The sequence below is a fragment of the Oncorhynchus gorbuscha genome, linkage group LG08 (assembly GCF_021184085.1).
Source record: "Oncorhynchus gorbuscha isolate QuinsamMale2020 ecotype Even-year linkage group LG08, OgorEven_v1.0, whole genome shotgun sequence".
Lineage (NCBI taxonomy): Eukaryota > Metazoa > Chordata > Actinopteri > Salmoniformes > Salmonidae > Oncorhynchus > Oncorhynchus gorbuscha.
Window position 1 is genome coordinate 61,743,557 of NC_060180.1, and position 15,284 is coordinate 61,758,840.

The 15,284-nt window shown below is 43.1% G+C and overlaps 1 protein-coding gene across 1 annotated transcript in view; it reads left to right on the top strand.

Annotated features, from left to right (window-relative positions):
• Positions 1-15,284, top strand: part of LOC124040672 (chloride channel protein 2-like) — a 110,887-nt gene that overhangs the window by 88,470 nt on the left and 7,133 nt on the right. Inside the window, exons 16-20 of the mRNA XM_046357749.1 lie at positions 5,372-5,585; positions 5,730-5,863; positions 6,175-6,434; positions 12,184-12,396; positions 12,533-12,598. Of these exons, the coding sequence (XP_046213705.1) occupies positions 5,372-5,585; positions 5,730-5,863; positions 6,175-6,434; positions 12,184-12,396; positions 12,533-12,598 (887 nt within the window). The remainder of the gene's footprint in view (positions 1-5,371; positions 5,586-5,729; positions 5,864-6,174; positions 6,435-12,183; positions 12,397-12,532; positions 12,599-15,284) is intronic.

Here is a 15,284-nt window from a genome sequence, read left to right on the forward strand (position 1 = left end):
AAACATTTGACCTGAAATACTTGTTGGCTAAATGTGAGTATTGAATTCACAAATCACTAGCTTGTGTTTTCATTTGTTGTGTTGTTTAGAACAGTGAAGATAACAAATACACATTAAAACATCTGAGGGATAGGCGGCCCGTCAACGGGACCGTTCTAAATCCTGCAGCTCCTTGTCACAATTGCTGATTCTAGAGAAACAACAAATGTCGGTACATATAAGAGTCTTATATCGGCTGAAAGCTTAAATTCTTGTTAATATAACTGCACTGTCCAATTTACAGTAGCTATCACTGCGAAAAACTGCCATGCTATTGTTTGTGGAGAGCTCTTAACAACGAAACACAGCGATAGGTTTGATAAATTCACATCTGAAGGTGAAATGGGTACTTACACTCTGAAATCTTACTCTGATTTATCATCCAAAGTGTCCCAGAGGTAATATGAAGTGTCCTTTTGTTAGATAAAATAATTTTTCATATCCTAAAAAGGTCCATATAGCATGCACGATCGAATTTGTATTTCCACTCGTTCAATTTGCAAAGAAAGGAATCTGTGAAATCTAACCCTAAACGTTGTTTCAACCAGTCAAATCACATTCATATTTATTCCTCAGAGATCCTAGAACATAACCAGACTTCACTATATGATTAGGGGTGTAGTATATCTTATAGGACACCAAATTTGGTCAAAGAGCGACGCCTTCATGGCACGCTGATGACGCGGGCGGTTTTCACTTGATCAACTGTAACTGTCAAATAAGCACCAATCGGGATCAAACAAAGCTAGCTAGATAGCCAATGAGCTGGGCTTTACGGGAGTATCCGGAAACCCCGTATCTGTCGCAAAGTGTAGCTGCTAACCTTGTACGACAGCCAGCCTTTTCCTTTTGGACAAAAATTAAGAATATGGAGAGTTATGAAGTTATGAAAACTGGGTGTTTTGCAAATGTTGAACTTATAATATGGCTACTAATACTGGAAAAGCTCAATCAGAGTCCAAGTACACAGATTTGACGATATTATTGCAGAAAAATGTAATGTGAATGTAAATGTCTTCTTTCACGATTTGCCCAAATGTACCTGCCTGACTTCACACTAAATGTCATGTAGTGTGCTCATACTTCAAGTTCTGTTTGCACAGACACTGCTACCATCTTGTGGACACCAGCATAATTACAACCAGAGTGATGGCTAGGTGTGGGAACTTTGTTGCATTTCAAAGATGGTGGAAGAGAAAAAAAAAAGTTCTTTGTATTTTCTTCTACCAGAGCTATTATTTTACATTCTACATTCAATTCACATTTCCACAAACATCAAAGTAGTTCTGTCGAGGTAGGTTCCTTGTCAATCATTTGCTTATTGGTGAAATCAGCAATCAGACAATATCTTTAAGTAAATCAATCATTAATTTATTCATGCAATTGCAGACAGAAGTTGACAACGGGAACATGTTTCCGAGTAAGTTTGCTCCCCACCTAAGGGGGGGAGCAAACAACTGATTTTATACATGTGATCACTCCCTACTGATATGATAACCTACATCAATGTAGGTGTGTACCAATAAGTTGAGCTTACCTTATAAGGCAACCTAGTACAGTAGCTTCTCTGAATTTATTAGCATTGTCTACTGTCACACAAGATCAAAATGTCAAAACCAGACAGTGGTTTTGTCTCTTTATCTAGTTTCGGTCGGACTCAAACCTAGACTGCAAGCACACTCTCACAACAGCCAGGGCTTAACTACAAAGACTAAATATAGATAGCTTGTGCAACGTATAGTGGCAGAGTTTAGACACATAGCAACAGTATCTTATTATAAGGCCTACAGCAAAACATATGAATCTTAATGTCCCCTTAATCAATAATGGGGAGTGTCTTTAAGACCCACCACCTACAGTTATTTTCAAATGGTAACAAGAATATGAAAATCCTTGAGCTACAGGTAGTTAGATTTGGGTATGTCATTTTAGGCGAAAATTGGAGAAAAAAATTACTAGCCTATTCAACCTCTTTCGTATCATCTGAGATCCCCAAAGATTGGATAGCTCTTCAAATGGGGAGGCACTCTAGACCCAAACTGTTATAGACCTAAATCCATCCTGCCCTGTCTTTCTAAAATCTTCTAAAGCCAAGTTAATAAACAGATCACCGACCATTTCGAATCCCACCGTACATTCTCCACTATGCAATCTGGTTTCCGAGCTGGTCATGGGTGCACCTCAGCAACGCTCAAGGTCAGAAACGATATCATACCAGCCATCAATAAAAGACAGTACTGTGCAGCCGTCTTCATCAACCTGGCCAAGGCTTTCGACTCAATCACCGCATTCTTATGGGCAGACTCAAAGACTCAAATGACTGCCTCGCTTGGTTCACCAACTACTTCTCAGAAAGAGTTCAGTGTGTCAAATCGTAGGGCCTGTTGTCCCGACCTCTGGCAGTCTCTATGAGGGTGCCACAGGGTTCAATTCTCGGGCCGACTCTCTTCTCTAAATTTATCAATGATGTCGCTCTTGCTGCTGGTGATTCTCTGATCCACCTCTACGCAGACCACACCCTTCTGTATACATCTGGCCCTTCTTTGAACACTGTGCTAACAAACATCAAAACAAGCTTCAACGCCATACAACACTCCTTCCGTGGCCTCCAACTTCTTTTAAATGCTAGTAAAACTAAGTGCATGCTCTTCAACCGATTTCTGCCCGCACCCTCCCGCCCGACTAGCATCACTGCTCTGGAGGGTTACATTTACATTTAAGTCATTTAGCAGACGCTCTTATCCAGAGCGACTTACAAATTGGTGCATTCACCTTATGACATCCAGTGGAACAGTCACTTTACAATAGTGCATCTAAATCTTAAAGGGGGGTGAGAGGGATTACTTATCCTATCCTAGGTATTCCTTAAAGAGGTGGGGTTTCAGGTGTCTCCGGAAGGTGGTGATTGACTCCGCTGTCCTGGCGTCGTTCTGACCTATAATATGTGGACAACTACAAATACCTAGGTGTCTGGTTAGACTGTAAACTCTCCTACCAGACTCACATTAAGCATCTCCAATCCGAAATTAAATGTAGAATCGGCTTCCTATTTCACAACAAAACCTCCTTCACTCATGCTGCCAAATAAACCCTCGTAAAACTGACTATCCTACCGATCCTTGACTTCAGCAATGTCATTTACAAAATAGCCTCCAACACTCTACTCAGCAAACTGGATGTAGTCTATCACAGTGCCATCCGTTTGATCACCAAAGCCCCATATACTACCCACCACTGCAACCTGTATGCTCTCGTTGGCTGGCCCTCACTACATATCCGTCTCCAAACCCATTGGCTCCAGGTCATCTATAAGTCTTTGCTAGGTAAAGCCCCGCCTTATCTCAGCTCAGTGGTCACCATAGCAACATCCATCTGTAGCACGCACTCCAGCAGGTATATTGCACTGGTCATCCCCAAAGCCAACCATTCCTTTGGCCGCCTTTCCTTCCAGTTCTCTGCTGCCAATGGCTGGAACGAATTGCAAAAATCTCTGAAGCTGGAGTCTTATATCTCCCTCTGTAACTTTAAGCATCAGCTGTCAGAGCAGCTTACCGATCACTGTTCCTGTACACAGCCAATCTGTAAATAGCATTTCCAACTACCTCATCCCCATATTATTACTTACCCTCTTGCACCCCAGTATCTCTACCTGCACATCTATCACTCCAGTATTATGCTAAATTGTAACTATTTCGCCTCCTATAGCTTATTTATTGCCTACCTCCCTAATCTTCTACATTTGCACACACTGTACATAGATGTTTCTATTTTTCTTTTCTTTTGTGTTATTGACTGTACGTTTGTTTATGTGTTGTTTTTGTCGCACTGCTTTGTTTTACCTTGGCCAGGTCGCAGTTGTAAATGAGAACATGTTCTCAACTGGGCCTACCTGGTTAAATCAATAAAATAAAAAAATGGGAACAGGATGCTGCTCAATTTCAAATCTCATCGCAAAGGGTCTTAATACTTATGTAAATAAGGTATTTCTGTTTTTTTTTGTTATACATTTGCAAAAGATGTATAAAAACATATTTTCTTTTTGTCATTATGGGGTCGTTTGTATAGATTGCTGAAGATTTATTTTTATTTAATCCGTTGAAAACACAGGATTGCATCGAGGCACGGATCTGGGGAGGGGTACCAAAACATTTCTTAAATGGAAGAAGTTTGGAACCACCAAGGCTCTTCCTAGAGCTGGCCGCCCGGCCAAACTGAGCAATCAGGGGAGAATGGCCTTGATCAAGGAGGTGACCAAGAACCCGATGGTCACTGACAGAGCTCTAGAGTTCCTCTGTGGAGATGGGAGAAACTTCCAAAAGGACAACCATCTCTGCAGCACTCCACCTATCAGTCCTTTATGGTAGAGTGGCAAGACGGAAGCCACTCCTTAGTAAAAGGCACATGACAGCCTGGTTGGAGTTTGCCAAAAGGCACCTAAAGACTCTCAGACCATGAGAAACAAGATTCTCTGGTCTGATGAAACCAAGATTGAACTCTTTGGCCTGAATGCCAAGTGTCACATCTGGAGGAAACCTGGCACCATCCCTGCGGTGAAGCATGGTGGTGCCAGCATCACGCTATGGGATGTTTTTTACAGTGGCAGGGACTGGCAGACTCGTCAGGATCGAGGCAAAGATGAACTGAGCAAAGTACAGAGAGATCCTTGATTAAAACCTGATCCAGAGCGCTTAGGACCTCAGACAGGACAACGACCCTAGGCACATAGCCATGACAATGCAGGAGTGGCTTTGGGACAAGTCTCTGAATGTCCTGGAGTGGCCCAGTCAGAGCCCGGACTTGAACCCGATCGAACATCTCTGGAGAGACCTGAAAATAGCTGTGCAGCAACACTTCCCATCCAACCTGACAGAGCTTGAGAGGATCTGCAGAGAAAAATGGAAGGAAATCCCCAAATACAGGGGTGCCAAGCTTGTAGCGTCATACCCAAGACGACTCAATGCTGTAATCACTGCCAAAGGTGCTTCAACAAAGTACTGAGTAAAGGGTCTGAATACTTACTTAAATGTGATATTTCAGTTTTTTTATTTGCCTATAAATGTGCAAAAATTTCAAAACTATTTTTACTTTGTCATTATGGGGTATTGTGTATAGATTGATGAGGGGAAAAAACTATTTAATCAATTTTAGAATAAGGCTATAACATTACAAAATGTGGAAAATGTCAAGGGGTCTGAACTTTCCGAAGACACTGTATGTCTAGGGAGGCTGTGGAAAGCAAAAAGATAAATGTCGCTTTCCACCACATTAGACGATAAAATCCATATTCATCTTCATCATTATGATCCAGGCTCTCTGTATCCCTCCTCCCCAGGTGCGGCAGCGTTGTCAGGGGCTGTGACTCACACAGTGTCGACGGCAGTCATCGTGTTTGAGCTGACGGGTCAGATCAGCCACATCCTGCCGGTGATGATAGCGGTGATCCTGGCCAACGCCGTAGCCCAGTCCCTTCAGCCCTCGCTGTATGACTCTATCATCAGGATCAAGAAACTACCCTACCTCCCTGAGCTTGGTATGGGGCACCACGAGTGAGTCTCTGTCCATCTGTTCGTGTCTCAATCTCCCTCACTTTATTTTATACTCCCTATATTCTTTGTTCTCTTTTTTTCCAACTTTCTTCCGGACATTTCATTCTTACCCTACTCCCCTCTTCTCCTCCTCTCCTCCTTCAGGAAGTATAACGTCCGTGTGGAGGACATCATGGTTAGAGACGTGCGTTACATCACTCTCTCCTCCTCCTATCGAGATGTACAGGAGGTCCTGCTGATTGGACAGCTCAAAACACTGGCCCTGGTCGAGTCCACGGGTAAGGATGTGTGTATAGTCTGCTATAATTTCAAGATGCATCCTTCCTCCATTACACATTGTCATTCTCTACTGCTTTCCTTTTTCTCTCCCACGTCTTCCAGCTTTTTGACTTTCTGTCCTATTCCATCTCTTCTGTACTCTGCTTAGTACTCTCCCTTACTGTTTCCTCTTTTTCTCCCCTTTCCCCGGTCTTTTCTCCCTTATTATCCTTTGCTATTTTCTCTCCCATTTTCCTCTCTTTCTTTTCCCCTCTTTATCATCCTATCCCTCTCTCCCCTCCCTCTCTCCCTCTTTCTCTCTGTCCTCCAGATTCTATGATCCTGTTGGGTTCTATAGAGCGCTCTCAGCTCCAGTCACTCCTGTCCCTCCAGCTGGGTCCATCGCGCAGGCTAGACCACCTCCGGAGGCACGCCAAGGACAATGACACACATACACTGGACACACACACACACCTGTCCAACCTGGGCACCATGGACAATCCCCTAAGCCCACCCTGCACACACACACATTCCAACAGCACCAGTAACAACGCACGCCATGCGGTCCGCTTCGTGGTGAGTGTAGCGGAGGTGAGTCGGACTCACGCTCGCGTGATGAGGTAGCACTGCCTGCGACTTAGTCACTGTCATCCTCGAGGGTAGAGGGGTAGGTAGGGAAGCTATGTTTAAAGTTCATTACACAATGTGTGGATAGGTGTTGGGACTTACATTGGTTGCAGTAAATGTGTGAGTTAAGTAAGTGTTTTACGGTGTATTACAGAGTGTGGGCTGGTTTGGTAAAGGACATCTCTAAAGGTTGTCTGATTTCAGTATGAAATCAAATCAAATGTTATTGGTCACATACACATATTTAGCAGATGTTATTGCAGGTGTAGTGAAATGCTTGTGTTCCTAGCTCCAACAGTGCAGTGATATTTAACAATTCACAATAATACACACAAATCTACAAGTAAAAGAATGGAATTAAGAAATATAGAAACATTAGGACGAGCAATGTCGGAGAGGCATTGACTAAAATACAGTAGAGTAGAATAAGGTATATACATATGAGATGAGTAAAGAAGTATGTGAACATTATTAAAGTGGCCAGTGATTCCACGTCTATGTATATAGGGCAGCAGCCTCTAAGATCAGGTTGAGTAACCGGGTTGGTAGCCAGCTAGTGGTGGCTATTTAACAGTTTGATGGCCTTGATATAGAAGCTGTTATTCAGTCTCTCATTTCCAACTTTGATGCATCTGTACTGACCTCGCTTTCTGGTTGATAACGGGGTGAACAGGCTGTGGCTTGGGTGTGTGATGTCCTTGATCTTTTTGGCCTTCCTGTGACATTGGGCAGACTGCACCACCCTCTTGAGAGCCCTGCGGTTGCACCAGGCGGTGATACAGCCCGACAGGAGGCTCTCAATTGTGCATCTGTAAAAGTTTGTGAGGGTCTTAGGGGCCAAGCTAAATTTCTTCAGCCTCCTGAGGTTGAAGAGACACTGTTGCACCTTCTTCACCACACTCTGTGTGGATGGACCATTTCAGATTGTCAGTGATGTGTACGCCGAGGAATTTGAAGCTTTTCACCTTCTCCACTGCTGTGCCTTCGATATTGATAGGGGTGTGCTCCCTCTGCTGTTTCTTGAAGTCCACGATCAGCTCTTTAATTTTGTTGACATTGAGGGAGAGGTTATTTTCCTGGCACCACTCCACTAGGGCCCTTACCTCCTCCCTGTAGGCTGTCTCGTCATTGTTGTTATTCAGGCCTACTACTGTTGTGTAGTTTGCAAACTTGATGATTGAGTTGGAGGCGTGTTTGACCACGCAGTCATGGGTGAACAGGGAGTACAGGAGGGGGCTGAGCACTCACCCTTGTGGGACCCCTGTGTTGAGGATCAGCGGGGAGGAGATGTTGTTTCCTACCTTCAGCCCGTCAGGAACTCCAGGAGCCAGTTGCACAGGGCATAGTTCAGCCCCAAGGTCCCAAGCTTAATGATGAGCTTGGAGAGTACTATGGTGTTGAAGGCTGAGTTCTAGTCAATGACCAGCACTCTTACATAGGTATTCCTCTTGTCCAGATGGGATAGGGAAGTGTGCAGTGCAATGGCATCGTCTGTTTCTCTATTGGGGCGGTAAGCAAATTGAAGTGGGTCTAGGGTGTCAGGGAAGGTGGAGGTGATCCTTAAATAGCCTCTCAAAGCACTTCATGATGACAGTTCAAACCCCCGAGCTGACAAGGTACAAATCTCGTTCTGCCCCTGAACAGGCAGTTAACCCACTGTTCCTAGGCTGTCATTGAAAATAAGAATTTGTTCTTAACTGACTTGCCTGGTTAAATAAAGGTACAAAAAAAAGTGAGTGCTAGTCATTTAGTTCAGTTACCTTTGTTCTTTTTTTTACCCCCTTTTTCTCCCCAATTTTGTGGTATCCAATTGGTAGTTAGTCTTATCTCATATCTGAAACTCCCTCGGGAGAGGCGACAGTAGAGAGTCGTGCGTCCTCTGAAACACAAATCAACCAAGCCACACTGCTTCTTGACAATGTCCACTTAACCTGGAAGCTAGCCGCACCAAGGTGTCAGAGGAAACACTGTACACCTGGTGACCTTGTCAGCATGCACTGTGCCCGGCCTGTCACAGGAGTCGCTAGTGCACGATGGGACAAGGACATCCCTGCCGGCTAAACCCTCCCCTCACCCGGACAACGGGGGGTCAATTGTGCACCACCCCAGGGGTCTCCCGGTCGCGGCCGGCTGTGACAGAGCCTGGACTCGAACCCAGCATCTCCAGTGACACAGCTAGCACTGCGATGCAGTGCCTTAGACCACCGTGCCATTCAGGTGGACATCTTGAAGCAAGTGGGGACAGCAGACAGGGATCACGTTGGCCACAGAGAATGAGAGCCCACATTCCTTGGGGGAGGGCCGCATTGGTGGCACCATGTTATCCTTAAAGCAGACAAAGAAGATGTTTGGCTTGTCCGGGAGCAAGACTTCGGTGTCCGCAATGTGGATGGATTTCCCTTTGTAATCCGTGATTGCCTGTAGGCCCTGCAGCATACGTCTCATGTCTGAGCTGTTGAATTGTGACTTCACTTTGTCTCTGTGCTGACGTTTTGCCATATTCCGAGTAATCTTGCCATGGTTAAATGCGATGGTTTGCGCTTTCAGTTTTGTGTGAATACTGCCATCTGTCCATGGTTTCTGGTTTGAGTATGTTTTAATAATCACAGTTGGAACAACTTCCCCTATACACTTCCTCATGAACTCAGTCACCGTGTCCGTGTATACATCAATGTTATTCTCACAGGCTACCCGGAACATATCCCAGTCTGTGATATCAAAACAATCTTGAAGCATGGATTCTGATTGGTCAGACCAGTGTTGAGAAGACCTTAGCATGGGTACTTCCTGTTTGAGTTTCTGCCTATAGGAAGGGAGGAGCAAAATGGAGTTGTAATCTGATTTGCAGAGAGGGAGGGCTTGGGAGGCCTTGTAGGCATCTCAAAAGGGGGAGTAGCAATGGTCAAGTGTTTTTCCAGAGTGAGTACAACAGTCAATGTGTTGATAAAATTTCGATAGCGTTTTCCTCAAATTTTCTTTGTTAAAATCGACATGAACAATAAATGCGGCCTCAGGATATGTGGTTTCCAGTTCGCATAAAGTCGAGTGTAGTTCCTTGATGACCATTGTGGTAACGGCTTAAGGGGGAATATGAACGGCTGTGACTATAACCGAAGAGAATTCTCTTTGATTGTGAGGTATTCTAGGTTGGGTGAACAAAAGGACTTGAGTTTCTGTGTGTTATCACACAATCAAATCAAATCAACGTTTATTTGTCACTTGTGCCGAATACAACAGGTGTAGACCTTACAGCTTACTTACAGGCTCTAACCAATACTGCAAAAAAGGTATTAGATGAACAATAGGTAGGTAAAGAAATAAAACCACAGTAAAAAGACAGTGAAAAACACTGACTGAACATTAGCGAGTAATATACTCGGAATACCTCTTTTCTGCCGGCGCCGTCTTGGAGCAGCCATTGGGATAAGTTCAATTGCCCTGGGGGTTATGAACAAAGGATCCACATCAGGAAAGTAGTATTCCTGGTTCTAATACTGGTGAGTTACCGCTGCTCTGATATCCAAGAGTTATTTTCAGCTATATGTAATAACACAAACTTCTGGGTTAATAATGTCAGAAATAACACACAAAAAAACAATATACTGCAAGTTGCTTAGGAGCTAGAAGCAGAGCTGCCATGTCTGTCCGCACCATCTTACTTCAGCATGCCTTCTACTCACTAGAGTACCTCTAACCACTGTGTACCTGTGCTTTGTGTGTGCTTACGTCTGTGCCTATATGTGTGCGTGCTTGCGTGTGTTTACGCATGTACCATGTGTAGAGCTGTGGGGGTCATGACTGCCGGTCTCGTGGTAATTGACTGATATCTAACCAACACATTTAGCATCTCCAGGCCTCCACACATACAAGCCGCTGATGCATGCCTTTGGAACATCTACATTCATCTACATTTTTTAAAAGTATAACAAAAATCCATTTATTATAGCCTACGCCATCACAATAAATCCATTTAATATAGCCTACGCCATCACAATAAATCCATTTATTATAGCCTACGCCATCACAATAAATCCATTTAATATAGCCTACGCCATCACAATAAATCCATTTAATATAGCCATCACAATAAATCCTACGCCATCACAATAAATCCATTTAATATAGCCAATAAACGCCATCACAATAAATCCATTTAATATAGCCTACGCCATCACAATAAATCCATTTAATATAGCCTACGCCATCACAATAAATCCATTTAATATAGCCTACGCCATCACAATAAATCCATTTAATATAGCCTACGCCATCACAATAAATCCATTTAATATAGCCTACGCCATCACAATAAATCCATTTAATATAGCCTAAACATTTAATATAGCCTACGCCATCACAATAAATCCATTTAATATAGCCTACGCCATCACAATAAATCCATTTAATATAGCCTACGCCATCACAATAAATCCATTTAATATAGCCTACGCCATCACAATAAATCCATTTAATATAGCCTACGCCATCACAATAAATCCATGATTTATTTTTGGCAGGTCTAAAGAAACATTACGATATGAAGAAAATGTATTTCAGAAGATCAGAATATGAATTGGCCTACTATATGTTATCTTGCTGTGGGCCATGCCATAGGCTGTAGGCTTGTTCATTTATCAAACAACATATGCTAAAAGCCCCATGCCATTATGTTATATTATAGGATTTTATAGTAAGAATAATATAATTGAACTTTGAATAAAATAGAAAGATTATTTTTCCCATTCTGGAGCGAGTGTATTTGAAGTGGCTATATGTTGAGCATAAGTGTTCATTGGAAACTGGTCCTATATGCTAGATTTAGAGTAATTTGGCAACTTTAGTTGTAAATGATACAAACCATAGAATGTCTTAGAAATCAAAACATATGGGCTGCATGATGCGACTATAGGCTACTGATGATTAGAGTAGGTCACATAAAAAGTTTGCGCTTTGTTCCTTGCCTCAGGCTGCACATGCTGTTCTCTCATCAAGTGATCATATTTTCACCCATCAGACTGTTCTCAATTTGACTTTGTATGTCAAATTTGTTTGGATTTAGAATGGTGTATTTAACAAATGGAATAGGAGCAGGGGAAAAGTACATGTCATCTGTATGCACTCAAATAGCAAATAGGCTCCGCAGTTGGTTTTTCAATCATGCCAGGTAGGGTACTCCGGTCTTATAATGGAGCATGTGCTTAATATTAGCAGCTGAGAAATAAATATAGTGGCAGCTGAGAAATAAATATAGTAGCAGCTGAGAAATAAATATAGTAGCAGCTGGGTTCCTTTTTTTAGTGGCAACCCTCAAAACTCTGCTTTCACACAGGATTGCATATAGAAATGTCTGGGCGTATAGAAATGTCTGAGCTTATAAGAACACTTACTTCAGTGAGGTGAGTTCTAAAAGCATGATACAATTTGGTGATAAGTGTTTGATGTGATTTTCGATTGCATTTGCATTGATGTCAGAGTAGTTTGAGGGACAATACAGTGCTGAGTACCAGACCATTAGGACCTGATGGAGGGACAGTAGAGCCCTGAGTACCAGACCATTAGGACCTGATGGTCATTAGCCAGTTGGGTGAGTGCATAAGAGGAGATTACCGTGAATCAACGGTCACGTGGAATTTGATTGTGGTCTTGACTCATGAATGCCGCTGTGGAGGTAATACGGTAACCGCAACAGCCCTAATCATGTCTCTCTATCTAGATCTCAACAGAGGAGTCCTCCTTCAGCCAAGCTGTGTCCATCTCTCAGCTGCCACTCAAGTCGGCTATGAAAACTGTCCCTACTACTCACAACACAGAGGCAACCAACAGTATGCACACTCTCTCAATTAATAGAGACACGCTGACTCCGTCTCCTCTCTCAGGCTCTCAGCAGACCCTCTCCTGTGGTGACCCTGAAAGAGAGCTACTCGAGGTGTGTGTGCGTGCGTGTCTATTCTTGTATCCTCATATGCTACCTCAACCTCTACTTTCTCCTCAGAGAATCTTAATGTTGTCCTAACATTGTGCTAATGATGTGTTTGCTACTCCCTTCCCTCCCTGACTGTAAGAGCCTGGCAGAGCTGGAGGATCCTGAAAGCAGGGGGCCCAAACGCGTCAGGATCTCCATGGCGGCGGTAAGACTTCCACCCTTCTTAGAGACAGTTGCTAAGTAACCGTTGCCTAGCGACCTAGCATTGAGCAAGTGACCGATCCAAATCATTTTGAGTACTTCTACCAACCCAAAATATACTGTAGCTTCATAGCACTTGCGAGAGAGAGAGGGAGAGACAGAGAGAGAGGGAATGAGCAATGAAGGGAGAGATTGGTGTAGGAAAGGAGAGAAAGCAAGGGAGAGAAGGAGAGTTGACCGAACCTGAGTTGAAACCGGAGTCATTTTAGTGATTCATCTGATTATTTAGCCAAAAAGCTCAATCAACAGTGAGTAGTTACAGGGGCAGAAGCATGCACTTCTGAATGTGGTTATGTGTTAGGTGGTGTTGTTTGTTATGTGTTCATTTTTCATTGTCGTATGCAGTGGTGGTATGTTAGTTAAGGAAATATTGTATATTTGTGCGTGTGCTGGTTCTGCATGTATGTATGCTGGTGTAACTTAGATCTAGTTAGAGGATGCAACATTGTATCTGTCCCATTTGTGGTGTCTGTGAGAGCATGGGCAGTGCAATTGAAGTCATCTCCAAAGAGTTCGCCAGCTTGTAGTCCTGGCCATTCCTATGGGGAAATTAATGGGGAAAGAATGGGGTTTAATGATATACGCCGAAAAGAAGGCCTGAGGTTAACACAGGCTTAGGAGATCTTATACGTTTGGTTATCAAATTTTATTAGTCACATGCTCTGAATACAACAGGTGTAGACCTTACAGTGAAATGCTTACTTACGAGCCCCTAACCGACAGTGCAGTTTCAAAAAATATGGATAAAAGTAACAAGTAAATAAAGAGGAGCAGTAAAAAATATATATATATATATACAGTTGAAGTCGGAAGTTTACATACACCTTAGCCAAATACATTTAAACTCAGTTTTTGACCATTCCTGACATTTAATCCTAGTAAAAATTCCCTTAGGTCAGTTAGGATCACCACTTTATTTTTACAATGTGAAATGTCAGAATAATAAGAGAGAATGATTTATTTCAGCTTTTATTTCTTTCATCACATTCCCAGTGGGTCAGAAGTTTACATACACTCAATTAGTATTTGGTAGCATTGCCTTTACATTGTTTAACTTGGGTCAAACGTTTCGGGTAGCCTTCCACAATTTTCCCACAATAAGTTGGATAAATTTTGGCCCATTCCTCCTGACAGAGCTGATGTAACGGAGTCAGGTTTGTAGGCCTCCTTGCTCGCACACACTTTTTCAGTTCTGCCCACAATTTTTCTAAAGGATTGAGGTCAGGGCTTTGTGATGGCCACTCCAATACCTTGACTTTGTTGTCCTTAAGCCATTTTGCCACAACTTTGGAAGTATGCTTGGGGTCATTGTCCATTTGGAAGACCCATTTGCGACCAAGCTTTAACTTCCTGACTGATGTCTTGAGCTGTTGCTTCAATACTTTTCCATCCTCATGATGCCCTCTATTTTGTGAAGTGTGCCAGTCCCTCCTGCAGTAAATGACCCCCACAACATGATGCTGCCATCCCCGTACTTCACGGTTGGACTGGTGTTCTTTGGCTTGCAAGCATCCCCCTTTTTCCTCCAAACATAACGATGGTCATTATGGCCAAACCGTTCTATTTTTGTTTCATCAGACCAGAGGACATTTCACCAACAAGTATAGTCTTTGTCCCCATGTGCAGTTGCAAACCGTAGTCTGGCTTTTTTATGGCAGTTTTGGAGCAGTGGCTTCTTCCTTGCTGAGCGGCCTTTCAGGTTATGTCGATATAGAACTTGTTTTACTTTGGATATAGATACTTTTGTACCTGTTTCCTCCAGCATATTCACAAGGTATATTGCTGTTGTTCTGGGATCGATTTTCACTTTTCACACTAAAGTACGTTCATCTCTAGGAGACAGAACGTGTCTCCTTCCTGAGCGGTATGACGGCTGCGTGGTCCCATGGTGTTTATACTTGGGGACTACTGTTTGTACAGATGAACGTGGTACCTTCAGGCGTTTGGAAATTGCTCCCAAGGATGAACCAGACTTGTGGAGGTCTACAATATTTTTTCTGAGGTCTTGGCTGATTTCTTTTGATTTTCCCATGATGTCAAGCAAAGAGGCACTGAGGTGGAAGGTAAGCCTCGAAATACATCCACAGGTACACCTCCAATTGACTCAAATTATGTCTATTAGCCTATCAGAAGCTTCTAAAGCCATGACATCATTTTCTGGAATTTTCCAAGCTGTTTAAAGGCACAGTCAACTTAGTATATGTAAACTTCTGACCCACTGGAATTGTGATACAGTGAATTATAAGTGAAATAATTTGTCTGGAAACAATTGTTGGAAAAAATACTTGTATCATGCACAAAGTAGATGTCCTAACTGACTTGCCAAACTATAACAAGAAATTTGTGGAGTGGTTGATAAACAAGTTTTAATGACTCCAACCTAAGTGTAGTACACTATACCGCCTGGTATAGAGGTCCTGGATGGCAGGAGGCTTGGCCCCAGTGATGTACTGGGCCGTTTGTACTACCCTCTGTAGTGCCTTGCGGTCGGAGGCCGAACAGTTGCCATACCAGGCAGTGATGCAACCTCTCGATGGTGCAGCTGTAGAACCTTTTGAGTGTCTGAGGACCCATGCCCAATTTTTTCCATCTCCTGAGGGGGATTAGGTTTTGTCGTGCCCGCTTCACGA